The 26,839-nt window shown below is 38.3% G+C and overlaps 3 protein-coding genes across 3 annotated transcripts; 1 reads left to right on the top strand and 2 right to left on the bottom strand.

The window, feature by feature from the left end:
* Positions 1 to 88: 88 nt before the first annotated feature.
* LOC133861856 (uncharacterized) lies at positions 89 to 3,322 on the top strand. The gene is made up of 2 exons (XM_062297673.1): positions 89 to 529; positions 1,633 to 3,322. The coding sequence occupies exons 1-2, from the start codon at positions 329 to 331 to the stop codon at positions 2,983 to 2,985; spliced, it is 1,554 nt and encodes a 517-aa protein (XP_062153657.1). The 5' UTR covers positions 89 to 328; the 3' UTR covers positions 2,986 to 3,322.
* Positions 3,323 to 3,638: 316 nt separating this feature from the next.
* On the bottom strand, positions 3,639 to 7,004 carry LOC133861857 (uncharacterized). Its single transcript, XM_062297674.1, has 4 exons — positions 6,794 to 7,004; positions 5,588 to 5,658; positions 5,275 to 5,361; positions 3,639 to 3,853 (listed from the first exon to the last, which is right to left on the bottom strand). The coding sequence occupies exons 1-4, from the start codon at positions 6,912 to 6,914 to the stop codon at positions 3,830 to 3,832; spliced, it is 303 nt and encodes a 100-aa protein (XP_062153658.1). The 5' UTR covers positions 6,915 to 7,004; the 3' UTR covers positions 3,639 to 3,829.
* A 3,797-nt stretch (positions 7,005 to 10,801) lies between these two features.
* Positions 10,802 to 14,899, bottom strand: LOC133861186 (QWRF motif-containing protein 3). Its single transcript, XM_062296909.1, has 6 exons — positions 13,178 to 14,899; positions 11,743 to 11,862; positions 11,513 to 11,629; positions 11,351 to 11,440; positions 11,158 to 11,265; positions 10,802 to 11,071 (listed from the first exon to the last, which is right to left on the bottom strand). The coding sequence occupies exons 1-6, from the start codon at positions 14,375 to 14,377 to the stop codon at positions 11,024 to 11,026; spliced, it is 1,683 nt and encodes a 560-aa protein (XP_062152893.1). The 5' UTR covers positions 14,378 to 14,899; the 3' UTR covers positions 10,802 to 11,023.
* Between the last annotated feature and the right edge of the window lie 11,940 nt (positions 14,900 to 26,839).

Here is a 26,839-nt window from a genome sequence, read left to right as displayed (position 1 = left end):
AAAGGGCATTATGGTAAACTCAGGTGACAAACTGGGAAAGGTCTATAAAAAATGCCAGTAGTTCCCAGAATCAGCGCCTGGACACGGTTCCCATGCCTTCCTTCAACCTTGGTAACTCCGCTCTTTGAGAGAGAGAGAGAGAGGAGTAGTTGCATGGCCCTTTTTACATGACAAGCAACCAAAAGATATGATCTAATTATAAGGGAAGAGAGAGAGAGAGAGAGAGAGCCATTTATTTCTTCGTTTCTTTCTTCCTCCAAGTCAAAGATATAAACAAATTAAGAAAGAAGGTTTCTTCATTTTTAGAGAGAGAGAGAGAGAGAGAGAGATGGCAATGGGGGGATTTTACAAGGGAAATGGGAGCAATGGCTGGCATAGAGGAAGGCCATACGCGATGATGTTGCTTCTTGCATTTGGGGCGGCGTTGCTTGGGGTGATGGTTCTCCACAAGCTCAGAGAGAGGCGGATCTTCACCCTTCTTCTCAAAGAGAAAGACCAGCAGCTCACCTCTCTTCACCTTCTCTTGCAGGCCAACTCTCTCTCTCTCTCTCTCTCTCTCTCTCTCTCTCTCTCTTTTGCATGCATTGCTTTCACTTGTCATGCTCTTTGCACGCCACATGCATATGAAGCACCTGGCCTGCTTCTTTTTGTTTTTATTTATTTATCTCTCTTTATTTACATCGAACAGAAAACGCTGTTTATAAGAACGGTCTAGGATTTTTATCGTTTGGCTGAAAACGCTGTCCGGGAACGCGCTTTTGCTGTCATTTAACCTACCTAGTGTTGTAAAGCACATTCAATTATCTCTCTCTACTATCAGCAAATCGCAAATTCTTCGTTTGTTAACACATAAAAGTGACTAGAATAACTTAATAGTTTTATTAGTTAGGGTTAAATCCATAATTTGTACCTTTGGTTTATCTCTTTATTAAAAGGCAAAATTCATTTTAAAAAAATCTGAAAAAAAGCAAAAAAAATAAAAAATTCAGAAAAACGAAAAATGACAAAAAAAATTCAAGCAACAATTTGTTTTTTAATAGATAAAACAAAAAAAAAAAAAAAAATGGAAAAAGCACAAAAAAAAGAACCCACAGTCATTCGTCATGGCCGACCCACAATTGGCCATGGCCAATGGGGGAGCAGGAGAGTTCTTTTTTTTTTTTTTAAAAAAAAAGGACAAAAAAATATTGACGGTATAATAATGGCTAGTTATATCAAAAAATGGTTGGAAGCCACGCCATATGAAGCGAAGGTCACCTAATTCAAATTTCTTCTCCCCCTCTTGTATGGACAAGTTTGAAAAAAAAAAGAAAAAAAAAAGCACGAACAACACACATGATGAGTTTTCCTTAGGATTTAAGGTGGACATTACAAGCCTATATACACTACAAAAATTGAAAATTTGGAGAGAGATTGCAAATTGCATGGTAACTTGGGAGAGCAAGTGTTGTTTTCCCCTTTAATTTTGGTAGTTTTTTTATTTTTTATTTTTATAAAAAAAATCCCATAAAGTACTTGGGATTTTATGTAATGAGAAATCATACTTCTAAATTTGAAAGTTGATCATTACTTATCATTGGCCTTTTGCCTGCATATCCCTTTACTTACACTATCATTTCTTCTCTCAAACAGAAGGAAAGAGATCACTCCGAGGAAATGAAAAGGAAGAACGAAGAGATGAAAACAAAGATATACTCCCTTAGAACCCAAAAGATGGAGCTTGACAGAAGGATTCTGGAGAAGCAGTCTAGTATTGATTCGCTAAAAGATGAACAAAGAGCCATGGAATCTGCGCTCGAAGAAAAGCAGAATGAGATTAAATTGCTAAGAGAGAAAGAAATTGATCCTGGAAGAGAAAACCTACAAGTAATAGCTCTGATGGAAAGCTTGAAGAAGAAGGAAGCTGAAATAGAGGATTTTAAGCACCGTACAGATGACCCATCAAGCCCGCCTGTTAATTTAACTGTGAATTCGCAGGTCTCTAAGGGTGCACAAGAGGGTGAACAACTGCATGAATCCGCCGGTTACAGAGGCGGTGAAGATAGAAGCAAAATTGAATTGAACAATTCCAGAGAGGCTGGGGCTACTACAGCAAGAGTTGAAGATGGAACTGAAAATAAAGCAGGAGATTCTGATAGGAGGGAGATGATTGGAGAACACAGGCAGAAGCCTCAAGAATCGCACGATGAAGTCATTAACAATGGAGATTCTCAAGAACATGACAGTCGGGATCTTCGTGAAATTCAAAAGGGTGGAGTCAAGTTAGAAGAGGCAGACAATTCTGGTGGTATTGGAATAGGTTCTAGGGTGCGAGGGAAGCATGGCAATGCGGGTAAAACAAAGGGAAAGAGATGGAGAATGCTCGTGAAGAACCGGTGGCCGGAGAACAATGCGAATTCTGTAAATAACGAAGCAGTGAGCAAGAGAAGCAGACAAATTTTTCTAGACGATGAAGATGGATTGAAGAGCAGAACTTCTGACATGGCTAAACTGAAGAGAGAGGGAGTCAATAACCCAATGGAAGTAAGAAAAGCTGTCAACTTTTCAGATGCCAAATTGCAGGATCCTCACGACGTTGAAGATAGCAAAGATCTGAAAAACATGGTTGTGACTCTGAATGCTGATACAACTCATCAGGTGGTGATGGGACGAGAAATATTGTTGGAAAATCTCCATGCTGATGTAAATGAAGAAGTCCAGGTCCTGAAAATTGGAAGTGGCAATGGCACATCCAGCAACATTACAATGGATGTCAGAAAGCAGAAACTGGACGAAGGCAGTGACATTCAACAACAGTCAATCAGCAGTAATGTCAAAAAAGTGGAACATGATGCTGAAGAAGCAGGAGTACTGGACGACACAAACGAAGTGTCGGAAGATTTGGAGGTTGCCAATGGAGAAGATGATGACCATTTCTTCAGGGAATCCAGCTCCGATGTGGAAGAAGAAGAGTACAAAGAAGAAACGGATGAGTCTGAGTTTTAGCTGATATACAAGTTCAAGTCTTCTGTTTGTAATAGATCTGTTAAAAGCATATGCGTGTCTGTAAGAGCAATTCTGTTTGATTAAGCATGTTTAGAACTCAATGGACCAGATAGGAGACTAACTTTCAAGCAGGTGTTATGAAACCAAAATTCCACATAAATAATTAAATAGAATACAGCGCCGTTTAGAACTGTGCCGCTCCCAAGCTCTGCTACATGAACTTTTTCTTCTACACTCCTAAGTGCTTACTCCCAAAAACAGAATAAGCATATATATGATTAAACTTCGTTGTAATGAAAAACTGACATGGCCACTGCCACCTTAGGAAGTAAGTACTTGGGAGTAAAAAAGTTGTAATGAAAAACTGACATGGCCACTGCCACCTTAGGAAGTAAGTACTTGGGAGTAAAAAAATTGAAGTTTGTGTAACATTTCTCTTTAGAATAATGCTACTCACTTCATACTCATTTCACACCGGACTTAAGAAAGCAGGTATTGTAATGGGGTATTTATCAGTTCATGTTAGAGCCAACCATAAACGACTGACTGAGGTACTATCAGAAGAATTTGGACTTAAGAAGACAGCTTCACATTATTGGAACATTGAAGGGCAGTGCATCAAACGATGAAATAACTAGAAATAGACAACAAAATGAAAAAGGGCTGGTTGTCTTCCAGCAAAAGCAATTAACCTCCAACTTTTATCACAGGATTATTCTCCATGGATTGATCATAACTAGCCAACAGAATTGTTTCTCAACCAACAAAATGATACACCAAAATATGTGAAATCCAAGCCCACAACTTATTACAAGGAAAATTCTGTGGTTAAAAGCTCCAAACCTCAGTGTGATGCTTCAACCAGATTCTGTAAACAAACAGGAAAAATTGAAATCAAGACAATACCAAAAACAATATGCATATAAGTAACTAAATACCGAAATAGTAAGGCATGCTGGCGGTTCAGCCAGGGAAATTCTCCAACAGAGTTCACCTAATCTTTACAAATTTATATTTGTCCAGGTATCATTTCCTTTTAGATGCTCAAGGTACAGGGATGGTCCAAAAATAACCCCTCTACCAAATTTAAGAAGTGGTGAGCTGCATTTTAACATCGAAGATCAGGATATAATGCGCTCTATTCTCAGAGTCTCAACCTCTATTTGAACCCGATCTATGACTAACTCTAGGAGAGCACTAAGCACTCCAGAAACAATGGAGATATGTGTTCTAACATCCATCTGGATGTATTTTTTCTGGTGATTTCCTTTAAACACTCTACTTTAGATGTGGCATATAAGAAAGCACACTTTCACCAAGGAGATGACATGGATCAGAAATTAGCACGATTAGATTCTATATACCTGCTTAAGCAATTTTTTTTTCAGACAATCTAAAAAAATAGTTTAAAAAAAGTATGTATGACATAGTCCAAATTCATCTGATAGTAGGTAGAAATGTTACATGAAATCTAATAATCGTGCAATATCCCACTATCAAAAAGTACACAAGATAAAACAGTGTCACGCAATAAAAAGGAAGAGCTACATTAAAGGGTTCCTTATTTCACTATTCATATGATGTCCCTCTTTATTTTCTCACTTTATAACATGCCTTGTTCAATGCGCCACTAACATGAAGTAGCCCCTAAATATTCCAAATTTAAACACAAATTCATTGGCTACATGAGCTTCTCCAACTAAAAAAGCCTACGTTGGTCAGAAGGAGAAAGGTAAAATTTGATTTGTGTGTAGCTATGTAACATCTCAAATAAAATCTCATATATATGGCCTCACTATCTATCCTTTTTTTCGTAAGCAAATAAACATTTTCTTATAAAGAGGAGAAAGCTCTATTACATAGGAAGTGTAATAGAACAACTCCAAAAAATAGTTACCCTTAACTGTTTTTTGGCAAGCTACACAAAAAAGTTGTTCACCTTTTCATTAAAGGGTATAAGAGACTATGTTCCATGAGTGATCTAACTAAACCTTTTGCATTGAAGTTCCTTTTTAGCATGCATATGCTAAAACCACAATTTTATTTCCAAAGGAACTGACCAACTGACTTGAGGTTACGAGTTATGAGCAACATGCATCACATAATTTTATTACTTTAGGAACGACTGACTACACTGCACAGACCCCTCATTTTAATAACCATAGTAACAGTGCTCTAGATTTCTCATGACTAGAGCAGATCACAAATTTTTTTTATTTATTTTTTGATAAGTAAGATCACAATAAAAAAATTAAGATGATACTCAAGTTAAATATCATATAGAGGAACCTCTTCCTTCTTGCCCTTGCCCTTTGTAAAGAATTTGTAGCTCCCAAAGATCAGTAGGCCCCAGCCTGACAGAGAGACAATTACAAACTGCAAAAGCATAACATTCAGTCAAGACAGTTTCCCATGCACATGACCACTAATTTCTGTTTCATCAATGGCTCACTAAACAGCTCTAATGAACTTCTACAAACAAAAGATTTAACACAATGACATCAATTTGATCTTCGTAAAGAAAAAGTACCAAAATGACCTCCTAAGAGAAGAAAGTGAGAGTAGAGGGTTTTCTGAATTTTGATCACAAAATAAGACTCACATGCTCTTCCTTCCACTTAGATGGGCTCATTGGGTCTTGCCAAAAATTAATCCTTGGTGGACCATGGTGATCTGCAAATAATCAAACAAAACATTAGTGCAAAGGGGTCAATGTCCATAGTAAACAATGCAGTATGAAATACCACAAAATTTTCATTAATTCACAATTTGTCATAACAAAAAGATTAAATAAAGATTATAAACGTATTGATGGAATAAATGTGTTAACATATATAATATCTGGAATTTATTAATGTGAAAAGGGAAAAATAAAAAAAAATAATAATAATAATAATAAAATATTCCTAGCCAAATAATATGCTTAATAGAAACCTCCTTTGGCTGGAATGCTATCCCTGCCATAAGAAAATCATACCTCTTATTATTTCCGTTTCTAATCCGCTTCTACATCCCAAATTTCACATTTGACAACAAATAGATTTGTACAACTACACAGATCTTTGATGGTTTCCTTTGATAAACTCTCACCATCAATCAGGTTCATGCTCTACATTTCTTATATTTTGCCTTAACAAAATCACATTGTTCTCTATGTGAGAATATAGGATGTTGGTGACTCCCCAAATTATCCACTCACACCCACATTGAGACCAACTAATACACCATAAAGTAGAACTATATCTCAAAGATTTAATGCTCCAATTAGGTTGCGAAGAAAAATAAATAAATAAATAAATAAATATATATATATATATATATATATATATATATATCCACTGTTTGGGGCAAAGAAAACACTATCACACTATCTTCAAAGTTTGTTTTATTTTTCTTTGCTCAGATTTCCCAGCCACCAAAACAGAGAAATGAAATAGTAGAAACCTCAAAATCTCCAATATCAAGATGAATTAAGCCGAGTTATTCAACTCATTACGAGCCTAATCTACACGAACCTGTAAAGACCAAAATTTCTCTTTTCATTTCTTCCCTAAATTTTCTCAGCAACCAACCACAGCGAACATAAAAAGTCAATGAATCTTACAATCTTCCATCATCAACCTGGATTAAGCTAATTCCTTCAAATCTCTAAGAACCTAAATTACACTAGACAATAAAGACCACAAATTTCATTTTCATCTTTCTTAAAATTTCTCGGCAACGAAACAGGACCTAAGCGAAAAATCTGATCTACAGTCAATGAGATCGAAAATCAAGTGAAATCAAAACATGAAACATCGAGGTTTACCAGCGGCACCGGCAAGGCCGCGCCGGTGAATGAGACTGGCGGCTTGAGCCGATGTTTTGGGAGAGGAGAGCCGGGTTAGAGTCGCGGCTTGACGAGCTGCAGCCGCCGCTAGAGTAGCCATGGCTCCGAGCTTTGTCGAGGGTCGTTGGGGAGAGAGAGAGAAAGAGAAATGTTACGATGGAAATGGGGAGAGACCGAGAGAAGCAGGTCGGGAGCGCATATAGGATTCAATATAAACGGCGACGTTTGGTTTTGTTATTTTCTCGATTAACAATATCCCTTCTATCTTCTTAATTTTTATTTTTATTTTCGAATTAAATGGTTAGGATTTTATTAATTAAATCAACATTTATCACTTTTTTTTTTTTTTTTGAACAATAACATTTATCACTTTAAAAATATAGTAAAATATCATAATACTAAATGATAAATGTTGGATTAATAAAAATGCTAATTACAAAGTGTAACACTATGCTGCATAGAAAGATTTGGCTATTTGGGCTATTTTGACTAGCCCAATGTGAATGCTCTAAGGAAGCTTTCTATAACACCTAGCTTCAAATATCATAGATTAAAATGCTAAACCGAGAGTAATGTTGATAAACCCAATGGAAATACATGGTAACTAAAGGAAATAATTAGGATAATGATTATGGAAGCATGTATGGTACGAAGGTTAAGGTAGGATTCCTAAAGGGGTAGGAAAGCACCGGAAACATTGTCTTAAAAGGAAAAACACTAAATTTTTGAATTCTAAGAAGGCACTCAAAAATCTTTGAATGGTTATCACAACATGCGTCTTGAAAAGAGTTTTCTGGAATTGGGTCGCACGCACAATTTCGAGACCCGTAACAAAAGTTATGCCCGTATTGCTAAATATTGCATGATGCGATCAAAACTGCAGAAAGTCAACATCGAATGATCGATCTGAAGATCAAGCAATAGATCCCCGGAGGGCTGAAATGTCATTTTGGAGCTATATATAGTTCCATTGTGTGCGTCGCCAAGCTTCAAACACGACCCAACAACCTCTAGAGAGAGATAAATTGAATGATAGATGAGAGATTTGAGAGGAGATTAAGAGAATGAAGTATGCTTGGGGTAAGAGAGCTAAGAGCAAAGCTTCAAGGGTAAGATCCTAACACTTTCCTCTTTAAGTTTCTTCAAGTTTCATATGTTTATGGGCAGATAGATTTATTATTTCGAGATTTGGGTGATATGGGTATGTATTTGGTTAATGAATTTGTTGTTTAAGGTTTATAGGATGAATCTTAGAGGTTTGATGTTGATTATTGAGTAAGTAGGTTATAGTTTTTGTTAAGCATATGATATTTCATTGTTTCGTCATGGTTGACCTACTATTTAGAGAGATTAAATGTAAATATATGTGTTTTAGAGATGTATTATGGTAGATTTGATGTTGGGTTGGATGTGGATGAGAAATGTTAGAACTTTGATGTACGAGCCATGTATTAAGGACTAGATTATGCTTAGAACAATGTTAGGAGTTGGATTAGGACTTTAGATCGTGTTAGAATGGGAAATGTTTGGACATTTTTAGAAAATGAGTTCTACCAGAATATCGAACATTTGACTCGAGTATCAAACAATTGATGGATCCATCAAACGATCGATGGATGGGCAGAAAGTCAGTTTTGTTTAGTTTTGGGGTTTAGGCACTAAGATAGGGTTTTATATGAGACCTTTCTAATTAAGGGATTATGTGACACAGTTTTAAGATTTTCAAGAGATCATTTGCAATAATAGGACAATACATAAAAGTGTGAACCGAAATGGGAGGTTGAGCAACCGAGGTAAGCAAGCTACCCTTATGTATATTTTCATAAATATTGACCCGGGGCATTTATGTACAATGTTTAAATAAAAAAAAAAAAAAAAAACCCTAGGATCACCTTTTTAGCATTTTGAAAAGTATGAAAATATTCTTATGCATGAAATGTGTGATGTGTATTATTTTTATAAATGTTGTCTCAAATCATTCATGAAATAATTTAAAGAATGCTTTATTATGTTAATATGTGTATATGAAATGAAGTGTTTATGCGGTTATGTGTAAAATTTACAAGAAAGAAATGAGATGTGAAATGGAATAATAAATAAGGCAAAGTACCGTGTGTGTTTTAATAAACTTTGGAGGTAGTGCAACACACCGATAGTTAGGGTGTGGCCTCACATGCCGTTAATCTTAAGTAAAGGGAGGCTCGGTCAATATGGTTAATTTCATAAAGAGGGGTTGAATGGACTAGTCCTTGCCAAAATCTGATGTGCAGGACAAATATAACCTTACTTTGGGGGTGGTGCAGAGCTAGTGATATTTATATGGATACTATATTTTTACCATTTAAGGTGTTCTCAGGCTTTTAAAGGCTCTATTTTTTAATATAGAGAATGAAAAAGGCATAAAACGAAGCTTTCATTAATGTTTCAAGCTTTATTCCAAAAATCACTCATTTCATACGAAAAGCCAAAGCTTTCTCTATCAACACTTTAAACATCACAAGGATCTAGGTAACAACGCATCTACAAGTTAAAGATATATTCTTTTACAAGTTTAAAACGTTCTAGGACATCAAAACCAAAGCCTAACTTTCTAAACCTAAAGTTACCAAATTTCACAACAAAACTTTGACTTTACTTCTATCAACATTGCATTACCAATTTACCATTGATGTTGATAATATAAGCAAAAAGGGAGCATTTAGGAGCCAAATAAAGGCGGGGGCAACTTTTTGTTGTGATTGAATATTAACCCACATGCTCAGAAAGGGAAAAAAAAAATGGCTTTTGCAATTATCTCTCAAAACTTCAAAAACTCTCTATTTAGTATATCTAACTTTAAAGTATAACTTCTATTCGGTGGTGGCAAAAACCAAGACCTTTCTGCCCACCAATAAGAGGTTGACATATCAGCATGGAACATAAAAAACACAAAAAAGGTAAATGTTGGCAAAACACCAAATCATCCCTCCTTCTTTCACCCTAAACAAAAACCAAAAATCCTCCCAGCCACAGAGCCACTGCCCCACGCGGCTACATCGGACACTTGAGATCAGCAACTCCACAGCCGGTTTGGGGCTTTTCATGTGACGTGGAGGTGTCGGAGCCAAACGAGGTGGGTAGTCCCGTCCGCTCTTCTTGGACCCAAAGTTGGCTGGGGGTGGTCGCGCGGCCATCCCCGGGGTCTGGGGGTGGCCTTTGGGCCAACTCTAGATCCATCTAGGGTTGGCCCGATGGCCACCCCAGGCCCTGCACGGCCACTGGAGGGTGGTCGTGCGGCTACACCCAATCTATGGGGCGGCCGCGCGGCCACCCCTGGGGTCTGAGGTTGGCCCGAACCTGGGGGTGGCTTTCGGGCCAACCCTTCCATTCGGGCGTCACTCACCGTCGGCCCAGGTCGACTCCGCCGGCCGGCCGATTGGTGGTGACTTCGGTTGTGGTGTCAGCAGTGGCAGGTTAGGTTGGGTAGGCGGTGATGGAGAATGGGGATGGGCTTCAGCGGCTTGGGTGTATGAATTTGGTGTGATTGGGTGTTTTCACCTTATGGTGCTTTGGTGTGCTAAACTGACGTGTTGAGTGTTTATTGGTGGGCAAAAAACTATTGTTTTCTGCCTTGACCGTATAGAAGGGGCTCTCCTAACTTCAAAAAAATTTGAAATGTCACCCTGTGCGCTGGACTTGCTATTTTGGCCATCTTCTTCCCGTTATACCCTTTATCTAACAACACATGCTCTCTCTCTCTCTCTCTCTCTCTCTCTCTCTCTCTCTCTCTCTCTCTCTCTCTCTCTCTCTCTCTCTCTCTCTCTCTCTCTCTCTCTCTCACACATCGTTCTTTAAATTGAAAACCCACATGATGAAAAATTCAAACAACAAATCTTGAAATATTCTTCCTCTCAACCAGCTCGACGCTCTCAACCGGTGCAGCACTAAAAGTTTGCTCTTCCTCTTCTCTCGTTGAGCAGCTACAACTGAAATGTATGCGTTCCAACAAAACAAAAAATCTGTTGTAGAAAATTTCTTGGCTTTTTGAAAGTGTTTGTAATGAATAATCACATCTAATTACATCAACAAGTCCACATGACCAATCACTCATTCTATCATATACTTGAAATTTATACGTCGTGTAATTTTGTCCTCATCTCCTAAACTCTGACCATATACTCGGATCTCTTCTTGTTAGTGTTGTTGTCGTTGTCGTTGCTGTTGTTGTTGCTATAATTTCAATTGAACAATGCTGCACTTCATACTTCTCTCTTGAAGCTGCTCATAAATAGTCAGAAGGAAAAGTTAGAAATGATTTGATCATTTGATGCTGTTCTTTGATAATATAACTATTTATATTTTACCTCGAGGGTAGATATGGTTCTGCAAAGTTCAAGACACTCCTCTAAAAGCAACTTTTCTTGTGCAACAACCTCTGCTAATTCTGACAACAATGTAACAGTGTTCTCAGCCTGTTGAAGAAACAACTTCAAAGTTAAGTCCATATATATAACATAAGCATGATCATAATTATAGCTCTTAACAATGGCTGCCTACCGTGGGTGCAAAACTAGTAAAAATAGACTTGATGGAAGTTGTGAGATCCAATGCATGTCCAAGTTTGATGGTGGCTAATTGGATGTCCACCTAAAACAAACATGTAGTTTAGTTGAACAGTAATTCATGATCAGCAATAGAAGTTTTAGACAGCTAGCCTACCTTTGCACCATCAGTTAGGGGTACTTTGCAGACAACAGCATGCAAACACTCGTCAGTGTTGGAAACTGCTGATACATGTTGTCTTTCCATATTACCCCAGGCTTCCAATAGCTTGCTCTGCAACAGAATGAGCACATATACCATAAACAACATCATTAAGATGAATCTAAACACTTTGTAATCATCAATCTGAATGTAAGAAAATCAATTGTGTATGGTTTACTGCTTACTTGGGAGTAGAGTATATAGTTCAGCTTCATGTGAAGCTTTTCCTTCTCAACCTGTAATTTCTTATGTATCACAGAACGCCGCAGCTTTGTCAGACCATCCCAAGCATATACCAAATCTCTCTGCCCAAAAAGCAATTATCAAGTAAGATTGATGCCACCCTAACAACCATATGAAAACAAGACATCAATCCTGCCTAATTCTAAGTAAGTGAAGGAAAGAAACCTTAATCTGATCTTATATAATTTGACTAGTTGATTGAGTTGAGAGGGTATACAAAAGCAGAGCACCTATCATCTCTTCCTTTTGATTTTTGCCATTAGCTTAATAAGCTCTTTCTTTTGCTATGATCAACATTTCTCAATAAGCATATCCAACTACAACCAAATTTTGATTTTGATTTTTATTCCTCAAATGGGATGGATTAAACTTCAACCTGTCTTCAATGGCTGAAGTTTGATAGATTTACCTGCCCATATTCAACCCATTAATTATGAACTTGCCATTAGATGAAGAACCCTTCTAAATCCACAATCAAGTATATCTAATTTGCAAACCTAGTACTATCCTATGACCTTCTCTCATCTTCTATATCTCAAATTATGCACATGATAACAATTAATGACCTTATGTGTGTGAAAATGATTTTCTTAATTTCTCTTTATTTCTTAAGCTAGAACAAGTAATTAAATGTTAGCTTAATAGTTTCCAATTAAGAAAAAGAAAAAAGAAAAAAGAGGAATGGTTAAATACACTTCAGCCCATTGAACTACCGTTCATTTAACATAAAATAAAATAAAAAAATAAAACCCTACGTATTGACAGATATGACACTTGAATACATTAAAATACAATTTTGTTGCAATTAAGCCACTTTTCTGTCATTCTTCTAAAAGTACTATTATTTCTTAAAAAAACTAAAATCAAAAATCAAAATTTCATGCAAAATCTCTCTATACTAATTGAACCTTACTCTATGTATTTTAGTATTTAATCAATTTTTTTTAATACAATTTTTTTTAAAAGAAAAAAGAGGTATTTTTGGAAGAATGACAGAAAATTGGCTTAATTGTAACAAATCTGTAGTTAGATGTATCTAAGTGGTACATCTGTCAGCTCGTTAGGCTTTTTTGGAAATGACCGTTAGTTTAGGAGGCTTATGTGTATTTAACAATATATATATATATAGAATTAGATGAGTTTAAAGGCCATGATCATGAAGTTTACTATGGGAAAAGATTAGATCATCCTAATTTTTTTACACATAAGAAATCAACAGGGCATGGTAACTCTCTGATCCTCAACCATAGAAGAACAACAATATACACAAATTCAATTACTCTTCTAAAAGAAAAAATAAAAAATAAAAGAAAAAAGGGAAAAAATAAAAAATAAAGAAATATATAAATAAATAAAAATTACTCTTCTAAAATATACCTCTGCCTGATTAGTTATGGTCCCGTTCACAGGCACAGCTCTAGCATTGGCATACCGCCACTGCATCAACCGATTATGAAGCAGCCGAAGTTGATGAACGCTCTCCAAATTACCAGACAGAAGCGGCATCGAGCTTAAGGAAGAAGAAGATTTCTTACCCTTGAGCAAGTCCCACCCCATGTTCAGTAATTTCTCCACACCCTTTGCTCTCGAGGGACTATTCGGAGGCTTCAAACTCGAAAACGACGTCAGTATCCCTTTATTTTCCACTGATATAGGCGTCGACCCCGACCGCCCCGGCGACAATGCCCACTGTGACTTGGCGCTCGAGAGAGAATTCACCCTCTTGATCGCATTTTTTATGTTGAACTTCTTTGAGCTCGGAGAATTATCAAACGACACCGGAACATACGAATCCGAAGCCCGCCTTGCCGATATTTCACTCATATACTTTGAAGAAACTTCGATGCCCGATTTCCGTGAACTCGCCGAGATTTTTCCTGTAGCCGGAGAACCCATCTTGCCGGACTCTGAGTCCAAGTCAAAAGTATCAGTGAAAGAATCCGATTCTGGTTCAGAAATTTTCCGGTATAAATCATTTTCATCTACGGAAAATCTTCCAGGAAGAATACCCGAAGTAGTTTTAGACGAAGATTTTCCCGGAAGCGTTAACTTTTCGGTATATCTCATGGACCCTCCAATCCTTGGTCTGTTATTTTCTTTGGCATGAGTACTGATCTCCTTCTGATTCTCAAACCTACTGAACTCGCCGGAACTTCTTTGTCTATTGAGAAAAATCCCATTGATGACGTCTTTCCCGGATTTCTTATCCTTTTTCCGATCTTTCAGCCTCTCGTTTCCAAGATGATCGCCTAGAGTACCGAAATTCTTGTTCGGCTTAGAGGAGGAGGAAGAAGAAGTGGTAGTAGCCGATGAAGGCCAAAGTCCTCGCGTAAATCCTGAGTCATCCAGGCTCTTATGTTGCTTCCGAGTATTGGAGGAAGCAGTACTAGTACTGTTGGTGGTCATGGGTTTGTGCCCAATCGGCGAGAGCGATTGGCTGTTCGGAGATGGGATTCCGCTTTCGTGCGAAGAGGCGGTTGAAGAAGGAGAGAGATACCGTGAGCTCACCTCTCGGGATCTCGCTCTTCTGGGTTTCGGAGACTGATCGAAAACCACCTGTTCATTCTCACTCTTCATGGTTCTTAATTAATTTCTCTCTGCACCCTCCGCCGGATTTTTCTACTCCGGCAAGAGCAAGAAAGAGAGAGAGAGAGAGGGAGAGAGTTGGTTACGAAGAATAAGGAGCGAGGATTTTGTGTGTGTTTTGAAAAACAGATAACATGAAAAACAAACACACGAAGGTGGCGGCAAATAAGGTTTTAGCGCCGGCACACGAGAGGGCTTTTTGTGGTCTTCCGCTGTGAAAGTACGGAACTGTCCTCGCCGGCCGGTTCAGTAATTTAATGCAGGGTCAGGGTGTGTGGGTCGACCTCTTGAATTTTGAGACATTGGGCAATCGGATAGAGCAATGGAAGTAGATTGTGCCTTTTCTATAATCTTGCCGGCTGATCGAGGCACCCAAAGAGCTGAGTTGCAAATGTACTATGTGCCCATTTTTATTTTTATTTTTATTTTTTATATTTATCTTAAATCAGTTAAAAATATACATAAAATTACATGCTTTATTAAAAAAAATTGACTAATGTTAGCATATACTACACAATCGTCTCACTAAGCTGGTGTGGTAGTACCGATAAGTCATTCGATCAGTTATAGTTAAAAAAAAAAAACACAAATCAAGAGCGGATAGGCATTACCACATTAGCCAAATGGTATAAAGGTAAAATGAAAGTGTAAAATTTAGCATTATTCTTGCAAAATATATGTAAGAAGAATAATATTACATATTATACCCTATTTTATTGGGTCGACGAACACTACCACATCAATATCAATCCAATGGAGATAGAGATAGGGGTGTAGTATAATATTATTGATGTAAGAATTAAAAATAAATATGAATATTTCGTACATTTTGAATGTTTGTTAATTTAATAAATTGAGTTAGGATAAATTCTTTCAATCCAGTTTAGGGTGAAAGTTTGTGTATGTGCCACGTACGTATAGGTGTTTTTAGAAGAGGTTGAGCAACCAATTTCAAATCCCCATTCCCATTATTTTTCTGGAGGTCAACATCCATTGCCATTTTATTTTCTTTCAGGATTTTCATTTCAATTAATGGTGATCATGATGTGAAATTTGGCAACAACAAGATCTTTTTTATCGTAAAATATTTTTAACGAAATCATCTTTTAGAAGAAAAATTAATAATTTTTTTGAAAATATTTTATAGCATTTAGCTCGTACGAAAAAATCACTAACGATAAAAAATCTTTGATAACGAGATTCTGTTACTGGCCCGCAAGATTCTAGCCACTTTTATCAGATTTTGGCGATAAAGGCCAGAATTTGGCGGTAATGGCCATATTCCGGCTAGTTTCATTGGAATCTAGCTTGGTACGGTCGAATTCCAGCCGTATTGGAAAGATTCTGGCTAGTTTTGCAGGAATCTAGCCATTTGTTCGGATTCCGGTGAAGGTTGCAAAAATCTAGCCATTTGTACTGGATTCCAGTAAAGGTTGCAGGAATCTAGCCATTTGTGTTGGATTTCGACCAAAATGACAGGAATTTGGTACAGTACAGTGGGATTCCGGCAAACTAGCCAAATTTTGGCTATATTGGCCAGATTCTGGCCAATTTAGGTGGAATTTGGTCGTCGGAAGCCGGCGATGGTGGCTGGACATCACCGAATTTCAGCACCGGCGGTCAGATGCCAAAATTTGGAGATTTTCGATGGTAGATTCCCACAAACGTTTCTACAAAAATAAAGAGTTTAAATTCAGAAAACGATTTTAGAAATATGCTTTTACGGTTAAACTAAAAATAATTTCTGTTGACTATCATTTTTAGTTGTACCAAACACCAAAAAATATAAAAAATATTTTACGCCCAAACAAACAGAGCATAAGATTGAAAGTATAATTTTGCACTTATTATTCTTTTCATGTAATGCTGGAGTTATGGTTTCATAATTCTCAAGCTCGTCTAATTTTCAGAATAATGATGATATCATATCTTAACATGAAATAATGAGAAATATATATAAGAAATGCAATATTTATATATTTATTTTCTTGATAGTTTATACCACCATTTTATGATCACTTCGATTAGGTGCAAGGGTGAATTAAATTTTCTTTTACATGGTTTATTCTGGTTAAATACTTTTGGTGACTTTTCACCACGGTAAATAGAGTATTATTTACTTGTTTATTTGTTGGTAATTAACCACTTTATCACCTCGGTTAGGCGCAAGGATGAACGAAAAGATTTGGGATTTTTTTTTTTTTTTTTTGTCTAAATATTTTTAATGACTTTAGAGTAGAGAAAAAGTTATCCCAGGTTGATAAAATTGGTTTTATTTATTTTTTACTTTTTACTGAACGAATTGCTCTTGGATGTAAGAGTGATTTTTCATTTGATTAAATTTACCTCTTAGCAGAGGTAAATAATGCAACTTAGATTTTTACCAAGCGGTAAAAATGAGTTGACGGACTTGTTCAAAAGGCATATTTAATTATTATTAAGTTGTTGAGAAAATTAAGGTGATAATTGTCTCCAATCAAAAGAGAAGCAAGATACAACGAAGCCCCATATTGCATCACAAGACACGCACACGCGTGTGCTGCAGTGCCACGTGTCCATAGATTCTGTTGTTTTTTTTTAGAATAATGATAGTTGTACATCACCCCTACAACAAATGTACAACACCCCTTCATATGGGGTGGGTTCCACAGGCTCCACCCCATGTGAAGGGGTGTTGTACATTTGTTGTACACTTTGTGTACAGGAATCACTTCCCTTTTTTTTATTAGTACATTAAAAAAAAAAAACACCAAAAATTAAGGAACAAAGAAAGATGCAAAAGATTTCTTTCCTAAACAGGGTGGGAAGGAAATCGAAAAACAGGAAGGAATGGGAATGCAGCTAAAGATAAATTTATTTGCGACCCAATTTGCCTCATGATGGGCACAGAATTTTGCACTTCGGTTGATATGACTAGCTGACCAGCTAGTCGTAGATGGAATGGTGGATAAGAAATTCAAGATAATGGAAGAAATTCGTCAATCCTGCGTAATAGAGGGATTATTAATGGCTAGAGCAACCATAAGAGAATCACCTTCAAAGGTCACAGAAAGAAGCTTTAAGGACAAAGACAGTTGAGCTACAAGTAGAGCCACAGAGGCTACACCATAAATAGCCGAACAAGGGGGACTAATTTGGGCAAAATATTGAATAATAGCCCTAGTAGAATCACGACAGACAGCTGATTGGGCTGAGAATTGCTCCCTTATGGTAGTATCAAAATTAATCTTGAAAGTAGAAGCAGTGGGCTTGCTCCAAACCGAAGAGAAAAGGGAAACCTTTGAATTCCAAGCCATGTTGTTTTTAGTGGAGATGCGATTAATTTTGGCAGAAATAGACAAAGCATTTGGAACTAGATTTTCATGATGCGCTTTATTCCTAGCATACCAAATTTGATCACAGGCAACCGCTGCAAAGATTTGGAAAAAGTGAGATTCAGTAGCAGAGATACCAATTACCTGTGGATAGAGAATAACTTGTAACCAACCAACCATAGAGGAGATACACAAAGCTTGAATATCCAGAGGCCAGAAAGAATTCCTCCAGACCACCCGAGCTATAGGACAGGAGAAAAAAAGGTGAACTAGGGAATCTGTGGAAGAAGAACACAGGGAACAAGTAGCATCAGAGAATGAGGAAAGGATTGCCAAAGAGATACGCTCCTTTGTGGGGACAATGTTCCATACCATTTTCCAGAGAAAAAGACGAAGTTGGTAGTTGAGTTTTAACTTCCAGAGAAGTTTCCAACTAGACTTCGATAAAGGGGAAATAAGAGGAGTCTTCTGAGAAGATAAAAAGTGGTGAGCCAACTTTGTAGAAAATACACCCGAAGAAGGAGTCCAAAGAAGAGCTTTAGAAGAAGGTCGAATCTTAATCTTCAAAATCTCCGAGATAGAAGATGGATTAAACAGAAATCGCAATAAAGGTAAATCCTAATTCCCCGTGGCAGAAGAAAGAAGATCCGAGACCGTCAGAGGGAAATTTGCTAGTAAACTGTCAACCCTTGGAGTTGGGCGAAAATCAGGTAACGTAGGAACCCAGGGAGAAAACCAAACTGAAAGAGAACTTGAAAGATGAGGAATAAAACAAGAACCTGATCGTAGGAAAGGCACAATAGATTTAATACCATTCTAGATAAAAGAACCAGTAGGCAGGGGACTAGTAAGAAGATTCCCATATTTCAAATATTAAGTCTTGAACAAAGAAGCCTAGAGACAGTTATTAGCCGAAAGAAGCTTCCAACCCAACTTCGAGATAAGAGAAATATTAACATCCTTCATAAGACGAAAGCCCAAACCACCCTGATCTTTGGGCAAACAAAGAGAATTCTAGGATAATAAGGATAAATTATGAGACTTATCCTTCAAGAAACCCCACTAGAAATTTTTAAAGGCCATATCCAGTTTGTGACAAAAATTATCAGGAAGCAAGAAAAAGCTCATAGCATAGGAAGGAATAGAAGAGGCCACCACCTTAATAAGAACAGATTTTCCAGCCTGTGAAAGCGTCTTAGAACGCCAAACCTCAATACACCCTTGAACCTTTTCCAAAATGTCACTAAAAGCATTATTCTTTGAGCGACCTATAAGCAAGGGAAGACCCAAATGTTTTGCTAAAACTGGAGTGTTAACATAGGGAAGGAATTCCCTAATTCCTGAGATAGTAGAATCCTCTGTATTTTTACCGAACAGAATATTGGATTTATCAATATTGACAGATTTGCCCGACCAGAGGCAGTACTTATCCAGACATGTCTTAACATTAGAAGCTTCTGAAGAAGTAGCCGAAGTAAAAATAACCAAGTCATCAGCAAAAAGAAGATGATTAAGGGCCAAGCAATCCCGAGAAATCCGAAAACCCCGAAGACTATAATGAAGTAAACGGGATAAAGCCTCAGTACCAATGATAAAAAGAACAGGAGAGAGAGGATCACCTTGACGCAAACCCCTTGATGACCGAAAATGGCCAAAAGGACTACCGTTTAACAAAACCGAAAATGAAGTTGTAGAAATACAGAGACGAATCCAATTTATCCATTTATCCTGAAAACCTAATTTTTGAAGAATAGATAAAAGAAAATTCTATTCCATTCGATCAAAGGCTTTTTCCATATCAATGTTGACAGCCATAAATCTGCCCCAACCCCTCTTAGACTTAAGAGTATGAAGCATTTCATGTGCCAAAATAGAGTTGTCCTGAATATGTCGACCCGGAACAAAGGCTGTCTGAAAAGACGAGATAAACTTGGACAAAAGAGGCTTTAGCCTATTAGCAAGCAATTTAGAAATAATTTTATAAATAATGTTGCATGAACTAATAGGCTAATAATGGTGAACAGAAGAGGCACCCAAACGCTTTGGAATTAAAGCAATGAAAGTATGATTCTACTCACGAAGCAGAGTACTATTTTGGAAAAAATTTCCAATAGCAAGAAGAACAGTATCCTTGATACAATCCCAATATTTTACATAAAAAAGAGCAGTAAAGCCATCTGGTCCATATGCTTTAGTACGCCCTAAGCTGATTAAAGAATCAAAAATTTCAGATTCATCAGGTAAAGCACATAACAAATTATTATCATTAACCAAAATGACAGTATCAAAAAGACCCAATAATTCGGCATCAGAAGACGGATGCGAGGAGGAAAAAAGAGATTTAAAATTATTAACAAAGCAAGCTCCTATTTCAGATCGCTCCGTAAGCCAACCCTCAAGAGGAGATTTCAAAAGATTAATAGAATTCCATCGCCGACAAATCAACGTACTAGTATGAAAAAACCTAGTATTGAGATCCATAGTGGTAAGCCATAATTCCCGGGATTTTTTGCTTCTAAAGAAATTCCTCCTGTTGAAGATAATCATTTAGCAGAGACTGAAAATGAAGCTCCAAAGCAAGATTAGAATCAGAAGGAGGAGCCTATTGGGTAATATCAAGGAGAGAAAGAGTCTTATCTACTTTTGTCCTAATGTCCCCAAAGTAGTGCTTATTCCAATATTTAATAGCAGTTTTTGTAAGTTTCAATTTTTTTGCCGAACAATAAGAGGGGGATCCCAAAATAAGATTAGACTAAGCCTCCTCAATCACAATGTCACAAGTAGGATCACGAGTCCAAAATTCTTCAAATCGAAAAGGTCTAGGGAGAGAATGAGAAGGAATGGAGGTATCCAATAGTAACAGGTTATGATCCGAACAATGAGTATGGAGATGTGTGACAGAATAAGAAGGGAAAAAATAGATCCATTGACTAGTAGCTATACTCCTATCAAGTCTCTCCTTAATCAAATCAAACCCCTGACGATGATTTGACCAAGTATACGGATTACCCGAAAAACCCAAATCCACCATTCCAAAAGCATCCATAAAATCTAAGAGAGGATTAAGAGAAAAATTATCATAAGGCTTACCACCCAGTTTATCATCCGAGGATAAAATAGCATTAAAATCACCAATGCAAAGCTAAGGTTCAGAATATGAACAACCAAAATTTGCCAAATTTGTCCAAAAATCCGAGTTAGTCTTTTTGTATGGAGGGCCATAGACAAAAGAAAACAAACATTTCACAGTAAGATCCACAGAAGAGTACCAAACAGAGATAATATTACTAGAAACAAATAAACTAGCAATACTAATATCAGTTTTCCAAGCTAACAGAAGACATCCTTTAGAACCGGAGGGCAGAGCTTGGATCATCATTACAAAACCCAATTGATTCAAAATAGGGCTAGTTAAGTGAGGAGCAGTTTTTGTTTCTGTCAAAAAGAGAAGATTAGGATTGTGCTTACTGATTAAAGCCCGAAGACTGCGAACTGTAGAGGATTGAGCTAAACCTCTACAGCTCCAGGAAATGATAATCATGGAACTGGAGGGGGCATGGCAAAGCCAGCCGCCTCAAAAGATGCTGAAGTCCAAATATCCACATGAGCATCTACACGAGGAATTTCATCCACAACTGAGTTACACTGCGAGATTTTTTAGGAGCTTTATACAATGTCTTCCCAGCCAAAGGGGACAGAGGCTCAGAGGGATTAGCCAAACCAGTAGATATCAAACTTGGAGAAGAATCTGCCAGAGAAAGATCCGGGGGGGTCTACAAATACCCAGAGCTGGTGGAGAGTTCCTCAGAGAAGTGAGAGATTGAGCAGCCAAGAACATGCGATCCCGAAGGCTATTGGGAGTAGACAATCTCTTCAGAGGATGGGAAAATAAATCCGAAACCTCCGTTATTGCAACCTGTTTGTGACCCGAGAGGGTGCTCAACTCTGAGAGAGGAGAAGGATAAATCTCAGAAACCGAAGCTTTACCCCTGACGACTGACACTTGTGTTTTTTTGTAAATAGGGGTGGTGCCATGCAGAAGCTCTAGGGGAGGGGGATTTTTTGGTGGGGGGAGGCTGGCTAGGTGAGTATATTGGTGGGGAATAATAGGAGGGAGAGCTAGAATAAATTTGGAAGGGGGGGCAGAGAGACAATTGGCTGGATGTATATGTTGGGATTATCAGGGAGGGAGGAATGGGGGTAATCAAGCATCACAAAAACAGGATCATGTAAAGGTAGAGAATGAAAAGGTCTTACATGTTGCTGGTGCAAGATTGGATCTGTAGCATGCATGGGTGAACCAAAGAGCTGGATACCTGCAGTAGTATGTGGGAAGCCTGAGTAGAAGTGCAATGCAGAAGGCCCAAATACAGTAAGCCCAGAAGAGGTGTGGCTCATTACCCCTGTGAGCTGTTGAGAAAGCTGCAAATGACCATGATTATGCTGATCATGGGGACTGAAAACATTCAGCCCAGCAGAGGAAAGGCCCGAAGTGAACAGAGGATTAGTCGATGGGTCATGACCTAGAATAAAAGCCCGGTCCAAGATATTAGAATCAGATGAGTCCAAAGAGGAAAAACCAAATATTTTTCCTTTGCCTTTTGATGATCTGGCTGGGTGAACTTGGGGGACGTGGCAGCATCCTGTCCAGAAACTCAGTTGTATGAATCAGGGGGAATGAGTGGCCTTAATTCATGAGGCAAAGAAGCTTCTCTCGCGAGCTTCATTGGAGAGGAGCTGTCACAGCCTTAACAGCGACTGTGGCGCGGCAGCACGGGTGTGTGCCTTGCACCCTTGCTGACCGCCGAGCCATGGCACGAGGAAGGCATGCCATGGGTGCAAGGAGGATGTTGCTGGGTTTATGGAGGGCACATGGAACAGCTACTTGCTGGATTGTTGGGTGAGGCCCAACCTTGAGAAGATGGCTCAGCGTTGTTGCTTGGAGAAGGCTCAGGATGTTGCAGTGAGTTCGTTGGTTTGGCCCATGGGTGCATAGCCAATGCTGATGCGGCCCAAGAGTTGCTATGGGGCACAGGATCTGTTAGGGGTGGCTTGTGAGTGGGCTGGGCGTGGCCCAGGCCCTTGGTTGCTTGCTGACTTGATAACTGTTGTTGGATGTTGCTGAGAGGGGCTACATGGCGCCCAGGATGTCACTGAGTATGCTGTGGAGTGTCTGCAGGAAGTGGCCACGTGGTGGCACTGTCCTGCCCAAGTGAGCCTACTGTGCATGTGTGCAATGATTGCACCAGAGGGCTTCTGCATGTGCTGGGTGTGTAGAGGGATTTGAATGTGGCAGTGGCCCTGCCATGGGCGCTGCCCAAGTGATCTTCATGAGGCTGACGCAATGCCAGGCTGCTGAACGTGTTGGGAGTGCCAGATGGCTGCTGTGTGCGCCAGTGATGCTGTCATGGGCGCTGCCCAAGCTGTCTGCAGGGGAAAGAGTGCTGCAATGGACAAAGGGGTGCTGCAACATGACTGCAAGTGGCAGTGTGCTGGCTGGGCGCTAGGTAAGCTGATGTTACCTTGTGTGGATTGTTGTACGACTGCAGGAGGACCTGCATGTGTGTTGCCTTGTGGCAGTGCACCAGACATGCTGTTGGTTGAATTCAAATGGACCAAGATGCATGCTACACGTGGCCTGAGTATTATGGGGTGCTGAGGTGCTGCTGTGCAGCAGAGGCATGGATTGGACGAATTCAAAATGGGCTGGTGAGCCTGCGACACATGGCTGGTTGGTTGCTGGGCATGCTGAGTGGTGACAGCATGCCATGCTGCCATGAGTGAGGGCAGTGGGAATGGGCCAAGTGGCAGCCCACTGCCAGAAGCATGAAGACCTACTGGGGCTTACAAATAGAAGCTTGGGGCTTCATTGTTGGGTGGCTTGACTCTGGACAGACTTTCCTAAGTGTGCTCCATGCTGTGAGAATTAGTTAAGTGCTGCTGAGTGAGTCCAAAGTGCTGCATGTATGCTAGAGAGTTATGAGTAGCTGAGAGCAAGTCAAGAGGACCTCAAGGCTGCTGGAAATAGAAAGTGTGCTGCAGAGGTGACTAGCATTCCGAAGTGCAGGAAGCCAAAGGGTGCTGGAAACCAAAGTGTTGAAGGTAGCTGGAACCAAAGCTGGGCTGCGGTGCTGCTAGAAACGATTGTGTGCTGGAAGAGGGCCAGCCACATTGAGAGCTTGGTGAGTGACTGTTTGGGGAAGGGTTTCCTTGTAAAGCCTTGGTGGCTTGGGTCATTCATGTATCTCTTGTAATAGCCTTGGTGGCTGAGTTGTATAGGACTACGGGCTCCACAGAGTTGTAAGGACCCTAGTCATTCCTTGAACATTCGTTGATTGAATTGTAAAGGTTTGGAGGTATTGCTCCCGTAAAAGGTATTGTTGTGTTGTGTTGTTCGGTGCTTGGTGATTTCCCTAACCTCGGGCTGGTGTGAAAAGAGCTTCCTAGGCCATGCTGTAAAGTGGTTTGGGAAGGTGTTAGGGCTGTTTAAGACCGCTTGGTTCTGTGCCTAAGGCCATCACGAGGCTGAAGTTGGGCTTGCTGTCGAGCGGAAAATTTGGCCCGTGACAGGAGCTCTGGAAGAAACCTTGCGCATGGAGAGGAACCAAAGAGGCCAAAGAGACACCTTGCAAAAGCAAAATAGAACCCACAGCAAAGCAGAAATAGTCGGAGGCTGAGAAGTGATATGGCTACTCGCCGCCGAAGCAGGACGAGAGACTAATTTTCTGGAACTGGGATAAACATATCCTTGAAGAGATGAAACATAACGATCAAAAACCCCCTAGGTAGGAAGAGTCGGACAATATGATTTGCAATGCCCAATACAACCACACAAAGTGCAATAATCCGCTAGCCGCTCATAGAGGAGTCTTATCCAGAGAGGAGAACGACCACTGCGTGGAAGATTAAAACCAAGAACCAAGGGCAAAGTAACATCCAACAACATACGAAAACGAAGATGATGAGGGTTAATGATACTTGATTTTTTGCCATCTTCCACATCAAGAACCTTGAGACCGATAAGTTTACTTATCTTGATGGCGTTGACAGCCATCATGTTTTCAAGAGGAAGACCGTGCACTTGCACCCAAAAAGCACATGTAGTAAGATTAACCTCCTCCAAAGTGAGTTCATGTGGCCACGGTTTCACTACTAGTAGTGATCCCTTAATATTATAGGGATTCTTATCCATAATTTCCTGAACTAAATGTTCCTTAAAAACTATAAAAAGAAATCTATCTCCTGGAAGTAAATCCACCTCAAACGGTAAAGCAAATTTCCAAGAAAGATTGAGAATATCACGTACCCAATATAGAGAAGGTGGATTTGGAGAAATCAAATGACCTAGTAGGCGAAAAGAGTTGTCTTGTGGAAAAACAAGAGGAGCCGACTCCAAGGGACAAGGATCATCACAATTAAGGCTTTTGTTTCTTGAATAAGCATTTGAAGGTTGATGGTTGGTTGGTCCATTTTTAGTCGAAGAAAAGGACAGGAACAAAGGGAAAGTAAATAGGATGGAAAAGCAGGGAAAGCAGTGAAAAAGTATGGTTGAAAAGGAAAGGTTGAAGATTTAGGTGTGAGAATTGACAGGGGAGAGAGAGGTTAAGAGAAAAAGGTGTAGTAGAAAAGGTTGAAAAAACCTTACTCTCGTTAGAGAGAAGGCAGAGATTCTCTCACTAGAATTATTGTAATTATTTGAGGTTGTAGTGTTGTGTTTTATTTCATGGATGTCACTTTGAGAGTACCTTGGCACTACAATTTTGAATATAAAAAATGCAATTTTAAATTAAATTGCATAAAATGAGCGTTTTTAAAAAGTTACGATTTTAATAAGTAGAAAAATATGTGTTTTCAAATTATAAGGAATATGATGTGTTTTTAAAAATGCAAGATTTTAAATGTCAAACTGGGATTTTAAAAATCAAGTTTTCGAACCGCTATTTTTAAATTGCAAACCTAAGCCGACCCTAAATAGGATTTGACTTGGGTGATGAAAAAAAAAAAGCTTCTCCCAATTTAGAGTACTATTTAATTTCACTCTTTCTCATGGAATAATTGGTAGGAAAATGTTAGATTTACAACACCAATACAACAACTGTACAATTGAAAAAATCACAAGAGATCTCCTGTAATTTTAATTTTAAAAAAAAGACCTAAAGCAAATCCCTTTAAATATGTATGATTTTTTTTTTGGTAGTATTTCCATGTGGGACAAGCTTATTTAAAGCACAAACTCCTTTCATTTGATTTTAGTTTGCAAGAGTTATAATATGACTATACTGAGTATATATAAGTTATGAGTAATTCTATTTAATAGATTCATGTACAATTGATATATAGTCAAATGAGGTGATAATAAAATTAGTCATTGGATTAGGGGTTTTTTTTTTTTTTTTTTTTAAGTGTTGATCCAAAGATTGATTTTTACTGCTACGTCATCCAATTGTACAAGATTCTACTAAATTGCATTATTCTTAAATTATAAGTTAGTTCAAGACTTCAAGTGAAACTCAGAATCCGTTTGAGTTTGTGATTTAAAAAAATACGATTTTAAAATGTGCGATTTAAAAAAATAATTTTTAAAAACGCAATTAAGCGTTTGGCAAAATTGCAGTATGACCTTTAAAATCATAGGTTAGCCTTTAAAATTCTGCGTTTTCAAAAAAACACCTAATTACCTGCGATTTGAAAAAGCAGAATATTTTTTACGTTTTCAAATCGTAATTTTTTAAAAATGTATTTCTCAAACGATTCATTTTTTTTTTTTTTTTTGTAATTTGGTTTAAAATCACACTTTTTATCTACGAAATTGCAATCTCAAACGAACTCTCAATTAAAAAATTATAAATACAAAAGGTGAAAATGAAATGACTAATCATAAAGGTAAATCTTTGTATACATTATGGTAATTCTAAGGGACATTTATGGTTTGTTTATTGTTCCAAAGATTATGTGCATATGTTCATACATTAATATTTTTAAAATCGAGGAGGCCTACAGCCTTTTGCTTTTATAGATGAGAAAAAATCTGATTGGAAAACAGTTAGAGGCTGTTTACCAACCCCCACCCGTAAGATTAAGATCTAAGTGGTCTGTGAAGCATTAAGGTTAAAAATCAAAGCAAGGACAAAAAAAAAAG

The sequence above is a fragment of the Alnus glutinosa genome, chromosome 2 (assembly GCF_958979055.1).
Source record: "Alnus glutinosa chromosome 2, dhAlnGlut1.1, whole genome shotgun sequence".
In the NCBI taxonomy this organism is placed as follows: domain Eukaryota; kingdom Viridiplantae; phylum Streptophyta; class Magnoliopsida; order Fagales; family Betulaceae; genus Alnus; species Alnus glutinosa.
This window is presented reverse-complemented; position numbering and strand designations above follow the sequence as displayed.